General features: G+C 44.9%; 2 protein-coding genes across 2 annotated transcripts in view; one reads left to right on the forward strand and one right to left on the reverse strand.

The window, feature by feature from the left end:
* LRP4 (LDL receptor related protein 4) overlaps positions 1–6,025 on the reverse strand; it is a 53,800-nt gene extending 47,775 nt beyond the window's left edge. The window contains exon 1 of the mRNA XM_059068374.2: positions 5,792–6,025. Within this exon, the coding sequence (XP_058924357.1) occupies positions 5,792–5,843 (52 nt within the window). The 5' untranslated portion in view covers positions 5,844–6,025. The remainder of the gene's footprint in view (positions 1–5,791) is intronic.
* A 674-nt stretch (positions 6,026–6,699) lies between these two features.
* The window catches only part of CSTPP1 (centriolar satellite-associated tubulin polyglutamylase complex regulator 1), a 201,408-nt gene continuing 183,102 nt past the window's right edge, over positions 6,700–25,005 (forward strand). Inside the window, exons 1-2 of the mRNA XM_059068449.2 lie at positions 6,700–6,801; positions 15,366–16,363. Of these exons, the coding sequence (XP_058924432.1) occupies positions 16,318–16,363 (46 nt within the window). The 5' untranslated portion in view covers positions 6,700–6,801; positions 15,366–16,317. The remainder of the gene's footprint in view (positions 6,802–15,365; positions 16,364–25,005) is intronic.

The following is a 25,005-nucleotide window of genomic DNA, read 5'->3' on the forward strand; positions in this document are numbered from 1 at the left end:
TTGAAATTTCTCATTTAAATTGCTAGTGAGTGGGCTTCCCTGGTGGCGCAGTGGTTGAGAATCCGCCTGCCGATGCAGGGGACACGGGTTCGTGCCCCAGTCCGGGAAGATCCCACGTGCCGCGGAGCGGCTGGGCCCGTGAGCCATGGCCGCTGAGCCTGCGCGTCCGGAGCCTGTGCTCCGCAACGGGAGAGGCCACAACAGTGAGAGGCCCGCGTACCACAAAAAACAAACAAAAAAAACCAAACAAATAAATTCCCAGTGAGGGTGGCAGAGGATTGGAAAAATGAGGGAACTCCCCTTTCTTATTTGCGAGGCTTATGGATATTAGAACCTGGCATCTGTAGTTGGTTTCCAGAAGGCTGTAGCCCCCAACAGAGAAACCATCTCTTGTCCTCATCCATGCCATGGTGACAGTCGGGTTCCCAAGGCTGGGGCCAACGAAGGGAACATTTGGAGCATTTCCCCCCCACCCCTGCCCTGCAGGCCAGGCAGGAAGTGGAGCTGCTGAGTGAGGAGAGATCACTGGAGGTGCTTCCAACCTCAAAGCTTCTTTATTTCACGTGCTAATCAGGTGTTTCTCCCAATACCCTCATCTGTACCTGCCTGGCCCTACACCCAGATGGGACAGGGGGAGGGACCCTCTCCTCCAAAAAGGTGCTGCCTGGAGCCAGGAGCTTCCCGGCCCCAGAAAACCTCCGGTGATAAATTATGCAGCAGCACCTTTGTGCTGCCTCTCAGCCAGATGGGAGGTTTGCTCCCAGTCTTTTGTTTCCGGCTTTGCTCGCCAACTCCGATCCTCCCTGGCTCAGCACAGAGGTGAGGGGGGAGCTCCTGCAGGCCATGTCCGGGCTTGCAGAGAGTCCCGAGTCCCTGGCAAGGCTTTTCCCAGCTGGGGCTCAGGCAGCGCCCTTCCCCTTCTCACTCCAACCTGAACGTGCAGGGGAGCAGAGCGTCAGGGAAGCTTGCAGGCAATCCGCTCAGCTGTGAGCAAGGATGGGAATGCCTACGTGCCAAGAAAGAATAAAGTTTGTTCAGAAGGGCGTAAGAGGTGCCCAAGGGCACCAAGGATGTTTGCTTCTTGCTAAATCAAAAATGCAGAACAGAAAATGGAGTCAAACGACAGCCAGGAAAGCTAGAGAATCAGCTCTTTTGAACGGCTGCACTTGGTTATGGTCAACTTTCCGCAGCCCCCCAAACCATCACATCTCTGGCACCAACTTCAATGGAAGAAACAAAGAGACAACAGGGGTCAAACTTGGGGGTGGAGGAGCTGGGGGCTGGGCGGGGGGAGGGAGAAGCGAGTCATGGGCTTGGGACCTGAATCAATTATCCTTGCACACTGACAGGATTCCTGATCGAAGACAGTAGTCATGAAGGAAGGCAGCTCCACAACGCCCGGCCCCCAAATTGGGGCAATTACTATCTTATGAGCTCTGGGGCCTGACTCCTTTCCCAGGCCAGTGGGAGGGAGAGCTTGGAATTCTAAACTGTTCCAGCTACAAGAGACCTCAGCTAGCACCTCTCACCCCGGGTCACAGCAACCTTAGGGTGAGATGCCTGGCTGCATCCCTGACCACAGGGCTTTTAACAGGGAAGCTCTCAGAGGAAATCCCCACCTCCCAGGCCCTCTCCCAGGAGAACGAAGGCACAGTGGGCCCCCTAGACTCATGGTATCGCTTCATAGATCTCTTTTTTGAAGTGTGGAAAGGAGGGAAATATGCTTAGGTTTCATTAGGTTTTCAAGGGGGTAAAGAAAGGGCAAGATCTTTAGAAAAAAAGAAAGCAAAAAGCCAGCTGAAATGAATGAAGGGCTGAGCCTCCATTTTAGCACATGACACTGTAGTATAACTACGGTTGACTGGTCCCCGTGGTCCAAAGGCAAGAACCGTCTCTAATCCACTTCTGCCAGCATGCTAACAAACAACTAACATTTACCCAGACCTATGGTAACAGAATAGTTGTCAGATTCTGTGCTGAATGGTTTGAACATACTATTATTTCATTTCATTTTTACAGTATCCTCACATGATAATTTATTACTACTCCACCCCTGCTCCCCACTTGCAGATATGAACCCCGAAGTTCAGGGTGATAAAGTGTTTGTACAGGGTCACAAAGATGTGGCATAGCCAAGATTCAAACCCCGGCCTGCCTCTGCTTCTTTTTTTTTTTTTTTTTTTTTTTTCTTGGCGATACGCGGGCCTCTCACAGTTGTGGCCTCTCCCGTTGCGGAGCACAGGCTCCGGACGCACAGGCTCAGCGGCCATGGCTCATGGGCCCAGCCGCTCCGCGGCATGTGGGATCTTCCCGGACCGGGGCACGAACCCGCGTCCCCTGCATCGGCAGGTGGATTCTCAACCACTGCGCCACCAGGGAAGCCCTGCCTCTGCTTCTTGATCACAGAGCTATGTATGCAGTGATTAGATTAGAACTTGACAAATGTGTGTCTGGGGAATGAATGAACAAACGAATGGGTGCAGAGCCCAGTTTAGGGAATGCTCCTGAATGTGCTGGGGAGAAGGAACTGACCCTGTCAGCTCCAAGCTGGAAGGAGAGAGGCAAGTACAGACATTCATCAGAGCTATTTATAGGGCCAAAGCCTGGCTCTGCCAGCCGACCAGTCGGCATGAAGTCTTTCCTGGGATACTGAATCCCACCAGGCTGAGAAGGGGAAAAGGTCTTCCAATGCTGAAGTTGAGATGGTAATCCAGACACAGTCTGGGGCCAGATGCCCCACGTCCAGGCAACTGTGACAAAACTCATGGCTAAACTGCGTCAAGGAATGTAGAGACTGTGGCTGGAACAGGCTAACAGACCTAGTCGGCCATGGGCATGGAACCGTCTCGAAATTATGAGATGTGTCCAATCACAAAAAAAGACAAGACTACTTTTTAAAGTAGTCTCCAAAATTCTGTTCCTATTTTGGAAGCCCCTAGGATCAATCTTCTCTTCAAAGGAGAAGCAACATAGCCAGTCTCTCCCATTTTCCTTCTTCTTAGGGATCAAGGTTAGCAGTCAATCCGTAGAAAGAATTGAGAAAGACCTGTAAAATATCCTGTCCTCTGTGATTTCCTGTGTTCTCTGCTGGCCCAGAAAATGGACATGCCCAACGGGCTCTGTATCACACATGGCCCTACTCAGTTCCCTTGCACCTGTCATTCTTAATACCACGTGCCAGTCCCAAAGATGTCATCTGATATGCAACAGGGGGCAGAAGAGGAAATCCGAAGTCAGTGACAAGCCAAGCACCTTTCACAAGTCCAGTAAGATCAGGGACAAGGTCAACCAAGCACCATGACAACACCAGATGGAAAAGAAACCAGTCTCAGTTCCACTCATTTGCACTCATCCTCAGGAATAACCCTCTATCTACCAAAGCTTACCTGGAAGAGATCTCCAAGACAAACAGGGTTTCCACTCTTCAGATGGTGGTGGATTGTCTGAGGCCTCACCTCAACCCTCAATAGGAAGATACCCGGGGCTATTACCAGCAATCAAGTTCCCTTCCAAAATCTTTAAGGTTGGAGTATTATATAGGCTCAGGCCAATCCCACAGTCTCTAGGAAAAGCCCCAAGTACTAGCAGCATCCAAATAAGCACCTTATATCTTATTGTCTTGAATTCATTCCTAGCGGAGGTCAGATCTGCCTAACTGATCTACCATGACACACTGTCTTCTCCCTGAGCCCCTGGAACTTCGCGCGGGATCCTTGTGGTGATATTTTTGGTTGAGCGACTGCTAGTCTCACTGGTTGATGAACCATGAATCTGTCCCCTCCAAGCCTCTGAGGATGGCTCAGTATCAGACTAGGCGAAGTTTAGATCTTGGTGCCATGAAGTGTCCTTATTCACATGCACAGAAAGCCTCCCATTCTTCGAAGTTTCCATTAAATATTTTGTCCTTAAAAAGAACCCCAATAGTTACCCAGAACCCTCCCATCCTTCTTCTGTGAAGCATAAAATACACACAATTTTCTACCCCCGTTCTCAATGCAGATGTAGTGTAGGCAATTTTGACAGTTCTGGAGCGATAAAATCCTCTTGGCCAGTCTCAGCCCAGAACCTTCCAGCTCCCCTTTCCCTAGGGCAGAAGGCGACAATCTCCTCCCTGGCTTTGTTGGTATCCGTTTTAGCCTTTTTTTTTTTTTTTTTTCAGTGCCGTGCCATTTCCCTTGATCTTTTTCAAAACTTCCTCCAGGGGGCCGAGAGGAAAGTTCCATCCTCTTCCCCTGCAGCCCGAAGGGGGGAAAAGCCCCCAAAAAGCATAGCTGTCCCTTTAAGGGGCCCATGCGGTGGGAAGAGCAGCTACATTCCTACCCCAGTAGGGCCGCTGTCCCGACACGCCAGAGAGGCTGCAAATAACCTTCTAGGAGAGAGCTCGGGAGGGGGAGAGCACAGTGCAAAGAGGAACGTGGGTCGGCCAGGCTACTATACTACTCCGAGAGGAAGAGTTAAGAGCTCGGTCGGGTTAGAGTGGGCATGGAAAAAGTCATTTAAAACCCACGGGTAGTTTAAATACCAGACAAGAGAACTCTGTTTTGGATTTGGGAGGTAAACATCTTCAAAACAAGTGCTCAGGCATCTCCACGCCCTACCAGGCAAGTTCCGAAATCTGCATTATTTCCACACGAGCTCCCTTTACGTTAAAGAATTGGCGCAAGGCCGTGGTCTACAGACCCCATTATTCTGAACCCCACCGCCTCATCCCGGCAGCGGGGAGAATGGGAAGATTCGGATCTCCCCCGGGCTGAACAGCGGTGGGTGAAATAGGGTTGGGATTCAAAGTTCAAACTTCTTTGATCTTTGGGCACAAACTAGAGGCGGCAGCTGCTAAATCACGGGGTGCACCCACGGTCCTAGCCGGCTGCGGAGAAACAGATTCCATTGGAGCCCTAATCACACACACCAGTTGCGTACCGGCACCAAACAAGTTATTAATAAGGAGGAGATGAAGCAGCAGTCCTGCTGCCATCCCTCCAGCTTTCCCGAGGGTTACCGCGCGGCCCGGGAGGCTGCCTTCTGAGGTTCGGCGATACCCGCCCAGCTATCCCGGCCAGGGCGGATCTGCGGGAGCCTTCCAGCAGTTTCTTCCCTATGTCCCTCCTCTGCCCCTTTTCCAACCCTGTTCCCCCCCCCCCCTCCGGGGAGGATCCAGGGCAGGAAGCTGATTGGTCACAACCAGGAGAGGGAACCCAAAACACCACTAAGTGAAGATGCTGCGAGCAGGCAGTGCCCAAGGACCCTCGGCGGGAGCATGGTCCGGAGTCCGAGGAACTGTTCCTCGAGTGGCGGAATCCCCAGAGCTCAAGTATTCAGGTTCCTCTGGAGCCTCTCCGCAATCCGCCCGAGACCCACAGCCCCCGAAAGGAGGGCTATTTACAATTTATGGTTTAGCGACCATCCTTCCCCGCCTCCCTTTCTTCGCCCACATTCATTCACACCAAGGACACAGAGACGCTGTCTAAACTTGAAAAGGGAAGCACCCCAGCTCTTCAAAGAGCAGCGAGGGAAGGCTAGCGAGCGCCTCGGACCTTCTCCCCAGCTTGGCCCAGACCCGAGCCCGGGGAGCTCCTCCACCGCTGCCCCGTCTCGGACTGGAGGAGCTGGGGGAGCTCCCGGTCCCCTCCCCGGAACACAAGCTCTGGGCTGCTGCTTGGAGTGAGGGCGAGGGGTCCCAGGCCCCAGCCCTGCACCGTCCCGGCCTCGGGAGGTGAGTCCTGCAGCGGCCGGACCCAGGGAAAAACTTTCCCGCTGGGCCGGTCGGCGTGGGCGCGGCGGCGCCGCTTACCGTGTGCGCAGAGCAGGGCGCCAAGCAGCAGCGCGCCCCACGGCCGCCTCATGGTGCCGCCGCCGGCGCTCCCTGCCGGCCGGGGGTCCCGCCGGCTCCTGCGGGACGGCGCGGCGGAGGGTGTCGACGGAGCGTCTCCTAGGGGAAGCGTCCCGGTCCACGGTGGCGGGCGCGCCCCGCAAGTCGCCCTCCGGCCGCTGCCGCCTCCAGTGCTGCCGAAGTCGAAGCCACCCCACCAGTGGATCCGGAGGGGGTGTCCCGGGCCGGGCCGCCCCGCCCCGCCCCCAGCGCCGCAGCCCCCGCCACGGCCACCACGCCTGGTCCCGCCCCCAGCGCCGGCCCGGCCCCTTTCCGCCCTCGGCCCCCGCCCCCCGGTCCCCGGACCCCAGCCGCCGGCGCCTGCGGCGCTGGCCCAGCTCCTCTTCAGACCGCCCCCACGTTCCTAGCCCTCAAGAGAGCCCCCCTTCACTGTCCGCAGTACTACTGCTTTAAAGTCCTTAACTTGAAAAAGGTTTTATCCTAGCGACAACTCTCGGATCCCGCTCCCTTTAGTTCTGTGCCAGAGAGGTGCACCCAGGCTGACCCAAGTCGCCTGGACGTGACCCCGGCCCCCCTACCGGCCCCAAGTCCAGACTTTATTGATGTCTCAGAATACACAAGGCTTGCTAGTGCATAATCCTCTCGGTCTTTATGGACATCAAACAAGGGACATCAGGGGGCCTGGAGTGCTGCGTCTTAACTAGCGTTCTCACTGTCAAAATTCCTTTCCTGAGATTTTCTCCACCCCTCCTCCCCACCCCCGCCTAGGCAGCGTTGTTCTAGAGCTAAATAATTCTACGACCTCCCCTTTTCGTTTACTCATTTCCTGAGGTGGTTGTCTGGGTCCTGTCGCCCCCGCTCGGACGTCCAGAATTGGCCCAGACGTAGTTCCTCCTGGCTGTCTTTGTAAATCGGCGTAGTTAGCCTCTTCACCTTCTTTGACGTTCAGATCCTGGCAAGAAAGGAATGGGGTAAGGAAGTAAGCCCTGGCTTGCAGTTGTATTCTCTCAGAGGCCTCAGCCTCCTCCCAGCTTCAGTCTCTAGGGCCTTCTAGCAATATTTAACTTTGGGGTTAGTACAGAAAGTTATAAATTACTCTCTTGACTTAGCTTTGTGGCTTATGCCTCTCCCCAGTGCATATGAATAATATGGATTAATTTTGTTCCCACCTGCCATTTTCTAGGTTGAATCTTGTCCTGCTACTTTTGTCCAAGTTCCCAACTTCCTTACGGTCCTGTACATCGCTTTTCCCTCCAAGCTGGTATGCCAACAGTTTCTGGCTTTGGATCATCTGCAATCTTGTTAAGCCACTTTCTTCTCACTAGTAAATGGAGTGAGGAAGCCCCCAATGCACCATGTTAGCTGAGGGGAGAGTAATTTGTTACAGTGCAAAGAGGATATTGGGAGATTTCTCCAGTGGATTGGTTGCCATTTCATCCTCGCTTGTCTGCCATTTTTCAAAGGCTTTCACTTCAAATTACCATCTTTGACCAAAGCTAACATTAACTTTGCAATAGCAAGGAAAAAATGCGTTGTTAACTGCTTCTTCGCCAGTATTTCTCTATTCTGTTTTGCCTAAAATTTTTATGCAGATGAAATGTTGAACTAACGTCACCATGGTAACAAATACCATGAGGCATTTTCTGTGTATGCAGTTCTTCTTGCGGACTGAAGGCGGCAGTCGAGTCAGGTCAGGCTTACTTGATCTTACTGCTAGGAAAAAGTCAACCTTTAAGGCCTCTGTCATCTTAGCCTAAAATCCAAGGAGAAGAGGATGAAAAAGTAGAGACTGATTCTCAATCCCTCCTCCCCACAACGTTTTTGATGCAGCCTTCGTCGGTCTCAAGGTTTCAATATACGTTGCTTACGAAGACTTGCTTTTTGACCTGTGGAGGAAGACCTTATGATTCTGGAGACCATTTTTTTCCCCCACAATGAAAACTAAGGACGTGTGGTATAACGAATACATTCACCCCCAAAAATCCAGGACAGGCGGTCACCATACTTTCAATGTCAGGGGATTAAGAATTTATAAACAGTTTCTGCTCTGTATTCCAAAGACAGGTTCCTTTCCAGAAGGCATGACTTGTGTTGTTTATCTGGGATTGAGGAGGAACAGGGAAGCTGGCTGTCCCTGTCTGACTCGGGCTCAAGAGACTGAATTTTCTGTGTGCATCCCGAGTCCTCCTCCTCCACGGTTCAGCACAGTTCCGGTGCACAGAGCCATCCCTGGCTGCAGTGAGTCACTGGGAATATCAATGGGTAGAAATGAACTTCATGCATAGTCCCTGGCTGGGTCACCCCCTAGGGTGAGTTAAGTCTTGGCTGTCAGCAACTGCTCTTGTGCCAGGAGTGCTAAGCCATATTTATTTTTACCAGGCCTCTCAGACTTTCTTGTTTGGAGTGAGAGATCCTGAAAAACATGCCAGAATGGGCTGTTTGTCTCCCTTTTATTGTCCTCTGGGACATGCCCCTAGGAAACTTGTAGGGGATTGCCAATTCCAGAAGGGTCTCAGAGACATTCGTTTTCCTCAGAAACACCACCCCTTTCCTTCATCCTTCTAGGACAGACCAGGGGACTGAATTTCTAAGATCAGAATATTGCCCTGAATTAGACCATCACTAATGGCCTTTTCAAAGGATACCCTGGGGGTGCTACAGAAACAAGATAGAAAATGGGCGCTATTTTGATCCAGTTGGGTTGGTAGAATCCTCTTACAACCCAGCCATCATTCAACAACCTGAATTCTAAACATAATTCTTCCAAAAGAGTAAAAGGTTTGACATTTCCACACTTTAAAACAGTGCTTCTTAATCAGGAGTGATTTTTGCTGACATGGGGCAATGCCTAGAGACGTTTTTGGGAGTAGGTATTACTGGCAAATAATGAGTAGAGGCCATGGATGCTGCTAAACATCCTACAATAAGCAGGACATCCCTCCCCACAACAAATAATTATTCAGCCCAAAATGTTAATAGTGCTGAGGTTGAGAGACCCTGATTTAAAAGAACATGAGTCTTAAAAAAAGAATTGCTCCATCTCTAGGATCATTTTCTTGTGTGAATGGAGAAGGAGTTCTTAAAACTATAGAATGGAAAACAGGGGCTTCCCTGGTGGCGCAGTGGTTGAGAATCCGCTTGCCGATGCAGGGGACACGGGTTCGTGCCCCGTTCCGGGAGGGTCCCACATGCCGCGGAGTGGCTGGGCCCGTGAGCATCCGGAGCCTGTGCTCCGCAACGGGAGAGGCCACAACAGTGAGAGGCCCGCGTACCACAAAAAAAAAAAAAAAAAAAAAAAAAAAAAAAAAAAAAAAAAAATGGGAAACAAGAGAAAGCACAGCTAAAGGAGCTAAAAGAGTCCTATACCTGTCTGCCTAGAGATGCCTATTTCCAGTATTAACTCACTTAGTGGGAGTAAGTATTTATTATGGGTATATTATGTGCCAGACGCTGTAGAAGCAGTAGTAAACAGATATATTGGGTCCCTGGAACTTACAGCCTGATGGTTGGGGAGGCTTCAAGTATACAGAGGCATTAAAAGAATGATCTCACAAATGAATTTAAAGCTACAAATGATAGGGGCATTCAAGGAAAAGTACAGAGTTCTATGAAAGGACAGACTTGATTTAGATTTGGGGGTTCAAGGAAGGCCTGTCAGAGGCACCAACACCAGCTGAGTAAGACTCATCAGGCTCAGTGTGGATGGGGTGGTCTTCTTGGCAGAAGGAACAGTATGTACAAAGGCCCTGAGCCAGGAAAGATTTATAGAAAAATATAATTAACTTTTAGCAATGGTTATGGCGAGCTGCGTCTGACCAGCAGAATAACAGTCGCCACACGCTAGATTCTTCTCGTATCACACTTTATTGGAGTACAGCTTGGTTAAGGAAAGATGGAAGGAAGACGCCGCAGCCTTAACGGCAGCTGCCTATATAAGATTCGGGATACTGTGCAAGTCTCTGATTGGTTCATATCGAAGGCATAATTACACGTCGCCTTCGGACTGGTTACTGCTCTAAAACCTTGTTAGCATATCTCAACGCATGCGCACTGGCTACAGGATGGATGACTCAGCTTTTTCTACCCTGCTTTGCGGCAACGCTTTGCCGCGCCCCACAAATGGTATGTTTTATCTTGGTTCAGGGGGCTACTACTGGAGACCAGGAAAAAAGAAAAAAATAGAAAGTATAAGGGAATAGTCTGATTTGCATTTTTGTGCTTTCTTGAATTGCAAACCCTCCATACCACCACTTCAAGTACCAACACTTTTAACATTCCAGCTCAGCAGTAGTATTTGAGCCAGGATCTGGGTACCATGGCTGATTCAGTTCCCTGGTATAACGTGGGGCACACCTTGAAAAGTGGGACTTCCTAGATATATTTTTTTAATCTCCTGGAAGCTTGATAGTCACACACCTGGAACTTATAAGCAGAGCTTTTGCAGCAAACATCTCTTATGTCTTGCTTATTTCAGTAGCAAAGATGAATTTAGAATGGTGGATAAACAAATGGATCAATGAATAAATACTCATTTAGTAACAAACATGACTCAAGCATCTATATAAATGGTCTGTTTCACACATGCCCCTTTATAATTCATTTTCTACACAGCAGCCACAGTGACTTCCTAAGAAACAAATCAGATCATGTTATTACCAGGCTTAAAACCTTCCAATGGCTTCCTACTGCGCTTAGAATAATAGCTGTACTTCTTACATGTCCTTTGAGGTCCTTCATGAGCTGGGCTTTGCCTAATTCTTTGACCACTTTTCCCCTTACTCATTCTACTCTAGCCACACTGGTTTTCTTTCAGCTCTGTAACATGCTATCATTTCTTACAACTTTTGCACAAGCTGTCTCCTCTGTTTAGAATGCTGTTTCCCCAGACCCTTCCATGGCCGCTCCCAGCTCAATGTCATAGCCTCAGAGCTTACCATCTTGCATTTGCCTTGTTCTCACTCAGCCTTTACCCTGTTTTATATAGGAGATTGGATAAGGGTTCCTGGAGGTGTTGCCATTTTGCCAAAGTCTTAGAGGATGTGTAAGAGTTTACTAGGCAGAAAATGTGGGAGAGGTACATTCTAGGCAGAGAGAAGAGCTTATCCCAAAGCAAGAGGGTGTGAAAGAATTCAGTATGTTTGGGAATAGTGAGTAGGAAGGTATAGCTAGAGAATTAAGTGTGTAGGGAAGAGTAAATGGCATAGTGGCTGGAAAAGTAGGTTGGGACCCAACTGTGAAGGAATACATATGTCTGCATGTTAAGGAATTTTGATTCATCCTAGTAATGATGAGTTAGCAATGTTTTTAAAGTAAGGAAGTAACATGGTCAAATTTAACATTTAGAACAATAAACTCTTGTAACAATGTAGAGGATGGCTTGGGGGAGAAAAAATAGACACATAGACTGCAGCTTTTTGTCCTAATATTCTAATAATGATTCCTAGTAGATTCCCTCTCAACTTCCTGAACTAGTTATCTTAGCTTGTCTACTTGCAGCATCATCTTTATGCCTTTTGTTGAGTTAGTTGCCTCTTTTCTGGGTATTTCTTAAGATATGGTGATCTGTCACACAGTATTTAGGTGTAAGGAGGAGATGCCAATGCTTTCTGCTTGATTTTTAATCTTCTCAATGATGCCTTGCCATTTGCTGGACTTTTTCTTTAATAAATTTGTTTCATGAACAAAATTATTTATGAGGCAACCGTAAGTCCTGTGGATTGGATGGCTTTCATTTTCTAAACATTTAATCTAAAGTGGGGAAAAAAGTCTACTTAACAGGCATTTATTCTGTCAGGCACTGTGCATGATTCTAGAAACTTAAAGATGAATGAAGACTGTCTCTGACCTCCAGGAACTTAGAATCTAGTAGGATAATTCAAATTGTTGTTGGTGGTTTTTTTAATGACATAAATATTTTTTAAGTCTACTTTTAAAAATATTGGTTCAATTTCATTTCCAGTCCTTATCCATATGCATAACCTGTGTATATTAACATTTATAGAACACTCCACCCAACAATAGCAGGGTATACATTCTTTTCAAAAAGCACCCAGAACATTTACTAAGGCATATTTACTAAGGTAGCCCATATTCCAGATCATAAAACAATTCTCAATAAAGGCAAAAAAGATTCAAGTCATATAAGGTTTCTCCAGGTATATCTGACCACAGTGGAATTAAACTAGAAATCAGGGACTTCCCTGGTGGTCCAGTGGTTATGACTCCACGTTTTCACTGCCAAGGACCCTGTTTCAATCCCTGGTCAGGGAACTAAGATCCCACAAGCTGCACAAAAGAAACCCCCAAACAAACAAAAAACCAGAAACACCTCTGGAAAATCCCCCAATATATGGAAATTTTGAATAATACACTTCTATATAACCCATGGGTCAATGAAGAATTCCAAAGGAAAATTAGATAATGTTTTCTACTTTAGTTTATAAATTTAGATGTTTATAAAAGTACAAAATCACATTTTTGAAGATTGGAGTTCTTTTTGTGGTAAGATTTTTAACTAAAAATTCCATTTCTTTATAAATATACAGCTTTTCAGGTCAATCTTTGTTGCTGAGTGCAGGCTTTCTCTAGTTGCGGAGAGCGGGGGCTACTCTTTGTTGTGGTGCGTGGGCTTCTCATTGCGGTGGCTTCTCTTGTTGCGGAGCTCTAAAGCACCGGCTCAGTAGTTGTGGCGCACGGGCTTAGTTGCTCCACGGCATGTGGGATCTTCCCGGGCCAGGGCTTGAACCCTTGTCCCCTGCATTGGCAGCCGGATTCTTAACCACTGCGCCACCAGGGAAGCCCTCCATCTGTTTATTCTTGAGTGAAACTTGTTAGTTTGGGTTTCAAGGAATTTTTCCATTTTACCTAATATGTTAAATGAGTAGTGTTGTCCTACTATTCTCTTAGTGAAAATGACACAAATAGTTACTGCTGTGCACACTCCAGGACGGAGGAAGGCACAGCTAATTTTTGTAGGCTACCAAGAAGGATCAGAAAACCCTCCTCCGTTTTACACTACATGAAAGTGTAATTCCCAACTCTTTTTGCAGCACTGAAAATATAAAATAACAAGAAGGTACAAGTCTGTAATTGTCTTTGAGCTCCAGTTCAATTTAAGCCATGTCCTCTTAACCACTTTCTCGAAATGCATTAGTTTTCTTTAACTGCCCAAGAAATGGGAACATTTATTTTTCCTTGCAAATTCTCCCAAAGCTCTGGTCTGTTGACCTGTGGCAGTCCAAAATGATTTGTCTGTAAATAGCATTTTACAGACGAACTAAACATGTAAATCTCATACAGTGGCATCACACATAGTTTCTGCTTTGCTTTTATGGAAGATAAGTCTTTGAAGAAGAGCCTAGTAGCTCAGCATGAATTTCATGACCTGCATTTCTTAGTAGCTACTTCGCCTTTAGCATCTTTCTGCTTGATGAGTTGATAAAAGCTTGTCCTAGTTTCTTGAACCTGCTTTGTAAGAATAAGTCGGACTGCATTTTTTTCTTTCTATTGTTTCCTTGAAGTTTAAAACTATTTGGTACATTTATATTTGCTCTTCTGTGGTTTTCAATTCCAGGGAGGATTTTCTTCCCTATCAATCTCTTCATAGGTCCTCTGCAGAGCCAGAGATGTCTATTAATTTTCTCTTTATAATTAGAAATTATAATCTGATAAATTGGTGTCTCAGCATATCCTCTTTTGTGGGTATTTTTCCTATTGTTTTGAATTTGATGTTTCCATTCCTTATGCAGTAGTACTGTCACATCTCAAGCACTCTCTATGTTTGGACCAATTTCATAATACTTGCTTATTTTCAGGATTGTGGAGTTGATTTCTGATTTACTGGTCTATCTGGACGATTATTTGTTTAGGTAAAATTTTCAGACTTATGTAATGATAATTTAAAAACCTGAAAAGCACATCTATATTGAAGGCTGACATGTTTTTCTTTTCTTACATTCAGCTGGGTCACAGAAATACACTTGACTTTAACAATTCTTGTGTATTTCCCCTTTTCTTAAGACCTGATGTTGTGTATGTTTCACTGAAAAACTTCCTTCACTACTGACCAGTTGCCAAAACCTATTTGTGTAATGTATGGCAGAAGAGAAATCCAAAAGTAATGGCTCCTTCTTGGGAAAAACAAACACTCTATGGAATGTCATCACTTCTGCTCAAAAAAATTTTTAAGCCACTCATTTATTGTTTGTTTGTCTTCAGGTTATAATGCATGCCTATTATAGAAAAAATTTAACAATATGGAAAGGTATAAAGAAGAAAAATGTAAGCAGTAATTCCACCACCATTAAAAAGTCTACCTGCTATTTCTGTGCAATACCAAATTTTCTTGAAGCCTTAGCTTAGCGACCACCTGCCCTTTTCTAAGTCTTCCTCCTCAATAGACTGTTTAGGACATTGAGTGGAAGACTGACTTTAAATATAAAGGCCCTTAGGATTTTTATGGAAGGGATGGAGCTGTAGGAAAAACCTACAAATTGCTCCAAAGATGACATCTTGTTCCTATTTAGCTTTCTTTGAGTCATTAACAGTCGGGCGCCACTGGTGCTGAAACTTATCATTATTATAACCACAAATGGGTTAATGCCCAAACAAAGCTATATTCTTGGGGCTGGTTCCCAGCTCCACCACACAGACCCCAACAGCAGCACCCTCCGAGTCCCAGGATAATGCCGCACAAATAAGGGGATGTCAAATGTTCAGCGTGGACTCAAAATTCTCTTCTTTTGTCTGGGAGCTTCCAGTTGCTGGCAGGGCAGAGCAAAAAGAAAAATAAATAAATAAGACTCAAGCCAACAAACCCTAAAAAAAGAGGCTGTGTGGTTTAGCGGTCAGACTGCTAGCCTGGAGGTTGAGATCGCTGAGATCCAGTTCCAGCTCTCCCACTGACTGGCTGGGTGACGCTAGACAAGTCATTTTCCTGACATGTTCCTCGGTTTCCCTACTTAGAAAAGGGAGAAGTGCATTAGAAAGTTTTATGAGGACAAATGAAATGATCTGAGAATAGCTTCAGGTTGCTTGGAAATAAAATGAAATTGTAATCCTAAATAATTACCATCCTATTACTTTATTAATAATATAGTAAAAAGCCACAGGTGTGAAAGTTATGAAACTCCCATAACTCTCAAGGTGCATGGGGTAGGGGAGGGGGTGGGAGGCAAGGGTGGAGGTAGAAGGCTAATATTTTTTTTATTATGTGCAGGACTTCACATCAAATACCAAATTAGTTAACTTATTACCTCACGATAATAAATGCTGCTCTGAGTTCGGCTCTGTCCCTTTATCCTTACCACATCCAAACTCAGAGTGACTCACCGGAGCCTAGAAATGAGACACATATACAATTTTAAGGGAAAGGGAGAATTAGGAGGTTTGAAGCTTCTGCTGGAGAAGGCTAAGAATAGACCACTCAGAACACAAAGAGAAGAACCTCCTCTTTCCTTTTTCTCCCAGTGTAGGTGGTCCACTGGTTTCCCAATCGTTCCTTTGATAGAATGATTTTTGTTTTCTTTCTTTCCAGAAAACCTCACCTCATGTGGGGGGAGAGCTAACTGAAAAAGTGAGGACAGAGTGACCTTTTCTGCTATGTTTGAACTGTGACGAGTGGTACACACCACTAACCCGTTGTTGGGCGTGGAGAGGTGCAAAAAGAGAAATATCCAGATATCTGGGAACTTGAAAACCAATGAACGCTCTCCCCTCTTAAAGGAAAAGTGAGCAATTAGGGATATAAGGGAAAAAAATCCAATAGGTGTCCTTGTTTGTGCATCCCATCCCCCCAAGAAGTGAAGTGTCGTCGTAAGAAAAAAGAAAAAAGACGGTTGAGCACGGTCCCAAATAGTAAGGGATAGAAGTAGAAGGAGGGGCTATAAAGAGGAATTTGAGAGAAATGTCAATGAAGTCATAGAGAATTTCATGAGCACTTCCTCGATGCCCAGCCCTGTCACAGGCAGAAAAGACACATCCCTGACCTCAAGAAGCAGCCAAGATATACGCACGTGAAAGCACTTTGTAGTAATTTAAGATGATAAATAATAAGGAGATAAAAATAGGTAATGGGATAGTAAATGTTTATGGGAATTTAGGGGTGGGAGCTATTATTGTGATTTAGGATAACAGTTGTATAAAGCAGGAGTAGTTATGAAATTCAGAAATTGCGGGTATATGGAGGGCTGGCAATAACTTTTCGACACCGGGAAATATGATGATTTCAAAGGAACTCTCCACCTCAAATTCCTCTAAAACCAACGCCTCAAGAAAGGGAGTCCAAAGAAACTATGACCGCCGCGAAGAGACAGCTCCCGGAACTAGTGTGGCCAGCTTGGCGTTGCGATACGGAGACTGTTTGCGTGACACCCCCTCCGCCTCTAGCCTCTCCTCCCGCCGCGTGGGTGCCATGGCAACAGAGAGAGCCCTCGACCTGGGTTCCGGAAGCGGGAGAGCTGGAGCTCTGAAGCTACCCTGGTCAAAGGATGCTGAGTCCGGAACGCCTAGCCCTACCGGACTACGAGTATCTGGGTAGGCGCTTCCTTCAGCTTCGGGGAAGGAAAGAATTGCAGACGAATTAGGCCAGGGTTTGGGGAGGAGGCCGAGGCGAGGTCTGAGTGGGAACGGCTAGGGTGGGCTAGGGAGGGGCGGGGTGGGGGCGGTCCAGGGCCTGAACTTGTAAGGCCCAGCGAGGAGGAAAACGGCATCTGGGAGTAAAGAATGCTGAAGTGTACCCGCTGGAGCTCAAACAGTGTGGATTGTGCCTTAAGTGGGCTAGGTTGGTGTTGAGAATTGAGGGGCCTTTGCGGGTATTACTGATATGCTGCCAGTGGAGTAACCTTGGAACTTTGGAGTGCCAAATCAGTCATTCTGTGAACGATCATTTAACCGTTATAGCGGCAACTAACATTTTTGAGCATTTCTTTTACATTAGGCGCTATGGTAAGCATTTTACGTGCATTCTTTATTGAATCTTCATAACAGCCCCAGGAGACTGTGTTTTTCTTCCATTTTGCAGACGGAGAAACTGAGGCTGAAGAGGTGACTTGCACAAATAAGGCCACACAGCTATAAAATGGTAGGGCTAGGATCAGAACCTAATTTGCCCACTCCTGAGCTTGAGCTCTTGACCATTAAGGCTGTGGCTGTAGTACTTTACACACACTGTAACACCTTTAATGTGTAAGGCATTTACTGGATGAAAAAAGGATATATGTATGTTGTGTGCATGTATGTATATACACGTATATACATACATGTATGCACACGTTTTAAAAAATTAATAGACTTTATTTTTTAGAGCAGTTTTAAGTTTACAGAAAATTGAGCAGATATTATAGACTGTTCCCATATACTCCCTCTCTCTCACTCAGAGCTTCCCATTATGAACATGTGACATTAATAGAGTATGTTCATTACAATTGATGAACCAATATTGATACATTATTGTTAACCAGAATCCACAGTTTACATTAGGGTTCACTCTTTGTGTTGTACAGTTGTATGGGTTTTGACAAATGCATGATGTCATGTATCAACCATTATAGTATTATGCAGAATAGTGTCACTGCCCTGAAAATCCTCTGTGCTCTATTCATCCTTTCCTCTGTCCCCCAACCACTGGCAACCATTGATCTTTTTACTGTCTCTAAAGTTTTACATTTCCAGAATGTCATATAGTTGGAGTCGTAGATTAAGTAAGCTTTTCAGACTGGCTTTTTTCACTGAGCAATATGCGTTTAAGGTCCCTCCGGGGCTTCCCTGGTGGCGCAGTGGTTGAGAGCCCGCCTACCGATGCAGGGGACACGGGTTCGTGCCCCGGTCCGGGAGGATCCCACGTGCCGCGGAGCAGCTGGGCCCGTGAGCCATGGCCGCTGAGCCTGTGCGTCCGGAGCCTGCGCTCCGCAACGGGAGAGGCCACGACAGTGAGAGGCCCGCGTACCACAAAAAAAAAAAAAAAAAAAAAAAAAAAAAAAAAAAAAGGTCCCTCCGTGTCTTTTCCTGGCTTGATAGTTCATTTTTGTTATCACTGAATATTATTCAATTGTATGGATGTACTATACACATTTTTTAATGAAAAACAATTCTAGTTTAAATTTTTGAATCAGTAATATGGAAGCTAGATTAAAAAACATAAAGAAGTATTTAATGAAAAGTCTCTTCCAACCCCTTTTCCCCCATCTGTCAGTTTCCATCCATCCTCAGCCCCACACTAGTAACCACTATTACTGGTTTCCTGTGTATCCTTCCAGAGTTTAGTTTATTATGTATATAAGGGAGAATACACATTTTTCATTCAATATATCTTGGAGTGATTTCTGTGTCAGTGAGAGCTTTCTCATTCTTTAAAAAAAATGTTTAGCTACATAGTCTTTTAAATAATTTATTTGACCAATTCTCTATTGGTACACATGTTGTTTTTAGCCTTTTGCTATTACTGAAAATACCCCACTGAATAACCTGTAATTTTGTGCCATTGCTAGTATATCTGCAAGGATAAATTCCACAAAGTGAAATTGGTGGGTCAGGGACATATGCATTTTAAATATTGCTAGATATTGCCAAATTGTCTTTCACAGGTGTTGTACCATTTTACAGTGCGCTAGCAATGTAAGAGTATGCCTCTTTCCCCACAGTCTTTCCAACAAAGTATATCAAACTCAAACCATCAGATTTTTTCAACCTGTGAAGTGACAAATAGTCCCAGGGTAGATTTAATGTGCATTTCTTTTCTGAAGTTGAGCATCTTTTCACCAGGTTTAAGGGCTGTGTGGTTTTTGCAAGGTGTATATATATATATATATATATAGAGAGAGAGAGAGAGAGAGAGAGAGAGAGCATTGTTATATCACAGATAATTTTGCATCCAATGAATAATAATGTCTAGCAATGCCTAGACTTTTCCTAAGGATTTTATGTATTTTATCTTATTTACTCAGTAGTAATGAATCTATGAAATATTTGAAAAGCCTAGTCTATCATTCAGTTCCTTGGATGTTTGCGTCAAAGTCTTAACATATTTAAATTATATGCCTCAAAGGCTCGACATATTTAATATTACTGGTGCTTTGGTGAGCAGAAGTTGGTGGTCCCTTCATAAGTGGCTTTTTTCAGCCACTAATTCAGTGGCAATGTTGATCATGAATCTAGAAACAGAATCAAAATTTCAGGTTGGTTGTAAAAGCTTCAGTGTCCAACCACTTATGTAATTATTGAACCCTGGATTATTGAACCTCGTTCAGGTTCTGTTGCGTATTTAAGTGCCTTAACTCCCTGTCCCATTCACCATATGGACATTCATACTGCCCTAAGCAGGGTCATATTACTCATTGGCTTCCTCATGGTTCCTCAGACCATACAACTCTGCTGAAATGCCTTTGTCTTTAGTTGAGAACAACCCTGCCCGTTACAGTTTGGTCTCTTTTAGAGGCATTGCTGTTGCTGTTTTGAAGCATTCATCCTCACTATAACGACCACTGAAAATCACCCCTTATAGATTAATTTAATAAAATATTTTCTGATTTGAACATTTAAATACCTATGGAGGTTATTTTTGACTTGGCTTTTCCTTCTTCTTCCTCCTCCTCTCCTTTTTTTTTTTTTTTTTTTTTTGCGGTACGCGGGCCTCTCACTGTTGTGGCCTCTCCCGTTGCGGAGCACAGGCTCCGGACGCGCAGGCTCAGCGGCCACGGCTCACGGGCCCAGCCGCTCCGTGGCAGGTGGGATCTTCCCAGACCGGGGCACGAACCCGTGTCCCCTACATCAGCAGGCGGACTCTCAACCACTGCACCACCAGGGAAGCCCTCTTCTTTTTTTAAAAAAAACAAATTATAAAGTCACACGTGTAGGCCTAGAGAAGAAAATACACATAGAAAAAAGAAAATTGCATAGATAGGAAAGCTCTAGGTATTCAGTAGAGCAGAAAAGTGAAAGCTCAATATGCCTTGGTAAGTGTGTCTGGAGACCTCTTTTTAGTATTATGGTGTGAATGACAGGGTTACCTATTCAGTGAATATCCATAGATTTTCCTTTCTACCTGCTAGCCGGGGCTTATATTTGCCTTTTTGACTGCTAGTGAAGAAAACAGTCTTTCATCCTGTTGGGTAAACTGATCCATTCCCTGCTGACTTTGTGGATTAGGAACCTGTAATCATGGCCTGGAATGGCTTAGGATCTTAAGATCATCATCACAAAATTGACTCCATGATGTTCATGCCTGCACTCATCGGAGTGGAGTGATAGGAGCTATGTTAATGCCCAGGCATGAATAGAGAGAGAAGAGCCTGGTAAGGAGATGAAATAAATATAGAGCCCTTGAAAGGTTTCCACTTTATGAAAGCTACTTATTGGAAGCTTCTGCCAGAGGCTGAGGTGTGTCTGTGTATCTGGTTGGGTGTGGAGAGTTCTCTAGAGCTGAAGGGCCGCCTGTTCTGGTCCCAGGTTTGCACAACACACTACCTACGTGCTGACCTGAGTGTAAGCATGAGGGTGTGAGGTTTATTATTTTACCCCACCTAAATTGGTGAGGTGCTTGCTTTCACTCATGCTTCAATTTGCCTCTTCTGTTTCTATGGATACTGCCTATTCTCACTAAGACTGGTAGTGGATTGACATAATAGATAACTCCAGGAAATCAGAGATGGTCTTTCTCCTTTGGAGGCTATAGTTTTAGAGGAATCACAATAAACTGGATAGTTTTTTGTTTTTTTTTTTTTTTTTTTTTTTTATTGTGGTACACGGGCCTCTCACTGTTGTGGCCTCTCCCTTTGCAGAGCGCAGGCTCGGGACGCACAGGCTCAGCGGCCATGGCTCACGGGCCCAGCCGCTCTGCGGTATGTGGGATCTTCCCAGACCGGGGCACGAACCCGTGTCCCCTGCATCGGCAGGCGGACTCTCAACCACTGCGCCACCAGGGAAGCCCGGATAGTTATTTTTAAGCTATAGTTTTTGAGCACTTCATTTATGCTTAGCACTGTGCCTTAACTCATTTAATCTTCACAACCACCATACAGGTAGGTATTATTATTAGTCCTATTTAGTAGTTATTAATATGTCTCCTCATTTTACAAATAAGGAAACAGAGACTTAGAAAGGCTAATTGATTTGTACAAAGCCACACAGGTGATGATACGTAAAAGCAGGGATTCAAATCCAGGTTTATCGGATTCCATGCCTTTTTTTCCCTCTCTACCAAGGAGATAAAAATAAACAAACCAAAATATCTGTTGCCTGTAAAGGGCAGTGATCCTTGCTTCCCTTTTAAGAATGGAGTTCTTTTTTAAATTTTTTTAAAAATTAATTAATTTTTTGGGTCTGTGTTTCTGTGCAAGGGCTCTCTCTAGTTGCAGCAAGCAGGGGCCACTCTTCATCAGAGTGCACGGGCCTCTCACTGTTGTGGCCTCTCTTGTTGCGGAGTGCAGGCTCAGCAGTTGTGGCTCACGGGCCCAGTTGCTCTGTGGCACGTGGGATCTTCCCAGACCAGGGCTCGAACCCGTGTCCCCTGCATCGGCAGGCAGATTCTCAACCACTGCGCCACCAGGGGAGACCAAAGAATGGAGTTCTTAAACAGTTCATTAGTTGCAAATCAGTTTCCTGAAAACAGGAATTGTATCTTTCTCATCATTGTATACCTACCTTTCACAATATAGACACTTTATACATACATATGTGTTAAATTTAATATGAATAATCTGACCTTAGGGTCCCCCAAATGTGAGCAGCTAACAACAATAACTAAGACTATTAAGTACTTACTATGTACCAGGTAATATTTTATGTGCTTTATAAACATTATTGCACATGAAGGTAGTTTCAGTTTTTTTCTCCATTTCACATATGAGGAAACTACAGCACAAAGGTATTAAATAACTAGGTGGTGAGTCCTAGAGGCAGAATTCGGATCTAGCAGGTCTGACTCCAGAGTCCACATTGTTAACCTCCATGCTAGGAATACCTTGAGCAACTCCAGCAACGAGGCTCCAACTGTTGCATAGACCTGCTCATAACGGTTGCCTGGATTCCAGAGTAAGTTCAGGTGACTCCAGGGGCTTAATTTAACATTTCTGCCAGGAGGGGGCATCCTAGGAACCAGGATGGATCAGGGAATAGTAAAATTCCAGTTCCCTCTTGCCACTGGACTCATCTCTCCAAGGCAGGCAATAAGGAGGATAACTTCTAAAAATAAACCATTTAGGAGAGTTTTAATGACAGTAATCTATGTACTTTGTGTAGCTGTGTGACCTTGAAGAAGTTACTCAACCTCTCTGTGCCTTAGTTTCCTGACATGCAAGATGTACTTACCTCATACATGTAAGCTTTTAGAGCAATGCCTGGCTGCTACATTGTATCTACATTGTAAAAAGAGGATACACAAAGATGAGTAAGATACCTTTCCTTCTAGAGCACCTGGGTAGGTGCTCAATAAATATTAGCTGCTGTTATTACTCCTACATTTTAATAAAAGTGTAATACATCTGTGGCAGCCATGAAATTGTGCCTCTCAGATCCCCTATTATGTGGAGGGAAGGGTAATTAACTCTGAACCCCAGCTCTCAATCCAACACCTTGTTCACATTGAGGTCACACTTCCCAGCGGGTGACTGGGTGGGGAAGACCCACTTTTATGAGAAGTGTGACTCCTCTGATGGTGACTTTGGCTTGAGGACTCCCACTGCACTGCAGTCTAATACTCTCACTCCCTCACTCTTCTTTACGAGGGTCAACCCTGCCTTGTGGTCTGTCAGCTCTCCCAGCTTCTTCCAGCTCCCTCCCCATCTTCCCTCATGGGCTTTTCAGTATATCTCTTGCATGTCTGATCCTGTTTTGTTGTCTGCTTCTCAGAGTACCTGGACTAAGACAACATCCAACAGTCACTGATGTAGTCCCTTCCAGTCATGAGGTTGATATAGTTTTTTCAAGCCTTGACAAAGGTTCTGACATATGATTCTTTCTATGTTGAAGATTATTAAGTGTTACTAATCTTATTTTTTTGCATTTGCTGATATCATACACATGATATTTACTAGTCTTACTGCCAGAAACAATTTTTTTTTTGCTTTTGGATGAATCCTGATAAGCAAACTTATTTTTGTTTGAATGGGACATATTCATAAATGACTGTAACACAAAATGACAGTGTTAATAAGTGCCAGCCAAACTGGGAAATCGCTAAGACACCTGCATACATACAGTTCACTTATTTCCCATCTCCCATCTTCGGCATAAGTTTCCTGTAGGGAGGAACACTTTATATTCATGCTTTGCTTTATATAGAGAAGGTATTCAGGAAGAAAGAAAGAAAGGAACAATTAGGAAGAAAAGGAAGGGGAAGGGGGGAAGAAGAAAGGAAAGAGATGGTTTTGTGAACACGTTCATTACTGTTTTTAAGTGACCAGCTTTATATATTATAAACCTAGTTTCCAAAGATTTAGGAAGTCAGCGTAACATCTGTAATATTTCCTTTTCTTTCTGCAACAACCCAAGCATTCTAAAGTCCTAACAGTATTTCTGTTGACTTATTGTAAATAGCAATGTTTCCTAGCATAGGGTTGGGTTCGGAAGATTCACTAATTATATTCAAACAAAAATAAGTTTGCTTATCAGGATTCATCCAAAAGCAAAAAAACAAATTGTCATGACAGGGGCAGCAATTCCCTAGGTGGCCCAGTTCTGGGATGTGACTTTGAGATTTGTTCCTGGAAATTCAGCCTAGACTCTGTTTCTTTCACCTTTCTAAGAATTCTGTAAACTACTTAATAAATGTAATCAATGTGTTTCTTAAATTTTTATTTATTTATTTATTTATTTATTTTTGGCTGTGTTGGGTCTTCATTGCTGCATGTGGGCTTTCTCTAGTTGTGGCGAGCGGGAGCTACCCTTTGTTGCGGTGCGCAGGCTTCTCATTGCAGTGGCTTCTGTTGTTGTGGAGCACAGGCCCTAGGTGCACGGGCTTCAGTAGCTGTGGCACTTGGGCTCAGCAGTTGTGGCTCACAGCTCCAGAGCGCAGGCTCAGTAGTTGTAGCGCACGGGCTTAGTTTCTCCACGGCATGTGGGATCCTTCCAGACCATGGCTCAAACCCGTGTCCCCTGCACTGGCAGGCGGATTCTTAAGCACTGTGCCACCAGGGAAGCCCTAATAATGTTTTTGCTGGGGAGAAAAGAGAGCAAGTAAGTTGTAAGGCACGTTGTTTGTTGACCCTTACCCATCCCCATTTCTCCAAGGTAACTGATTGCAGGTGATGTCAGTGTTATTTTAGGGTTTAAATTCTAGGGTTCTGTAAATTGTTTACTTTGCTTATCATTTATATATTCAAGTAATCTTAAAATCTCTCCTCCAAATGCTGTCCAAAAGTTGGGGCTCTCTTTTATTTGTTATAAATACCACATTTGCTAAATGAGTAAATTTAGGAAGCTGAGTAGGTAATTAAAGTTTTAAAAACTAATAATAGTAGATCAGAAGAGACAAAATGAGCCATTAGCTTATCTCTAGTTCATTATCCTGTTTATAGCCTTCTTAGCACTTACCACAATTATCTTATTTATCTATTTGTATATTTTGTTACTGTCTGTTTCTTACGAGAATGTAAGCCATAAGGGCAGGCTTATTCTCTCAGTATCTCCAAAATCTAGCACAGTGCTTGGCCCAAGTTCAAGTGCACAATTGTTAAATGAATAGTGCGCTTTAAGTAGCAAAATAATTTTTTTTTTTCAAATGAGAGAAAGGACTCCAGTTCACAAATAGTTATTGAATTCCTACTGTGTGAGAGACACTAAGCTTTTTTCTCCTCCTTCCATTGACAAGGAAAAAGGATGGCTGATTAAAATCTCTCCTCTGAATGCTGTCCCAAAGTTGGGGATCACTATTATTTGCATAAATACCATGTTTGCTAAATGAGTAAATTTAATTTCATGGTTGACACATTTTCTTTGTTTCGGTTACACAACAGTAAGATTTAATTCATTTTGTAAAATGATATTTTATGAAGGAAGGAAATTTTATACAATTTGGGGGCATCTCCTTGAGATTCCATCTGCAGTTGGGCAGAGTAATATGCTTTTAGGCTGGAATTACCCTTGTCAGCTAATGCCTGGGTCCACTGTACTGGGAGCCCTTGCGCTACTTCCCTATGGGCCTGAGGAAATTGCTCATTCTATGATGGGAATTTCAAGTCAAA

Source organism: Kogia breviceps, chromosome 7, assembly GCF_026419965.1.
Source record: "Kogia breviceps isolate mKogBre1 chromosome 7, mKogBre1 haplotype 1, whole genome shotgun sequence".
Lineage (NCBI taxonomy): Eukaryota > Metazoa > Chordata > Mammalia > Artiodactyla > Physeteridae > Kogia > Kogia breviceps.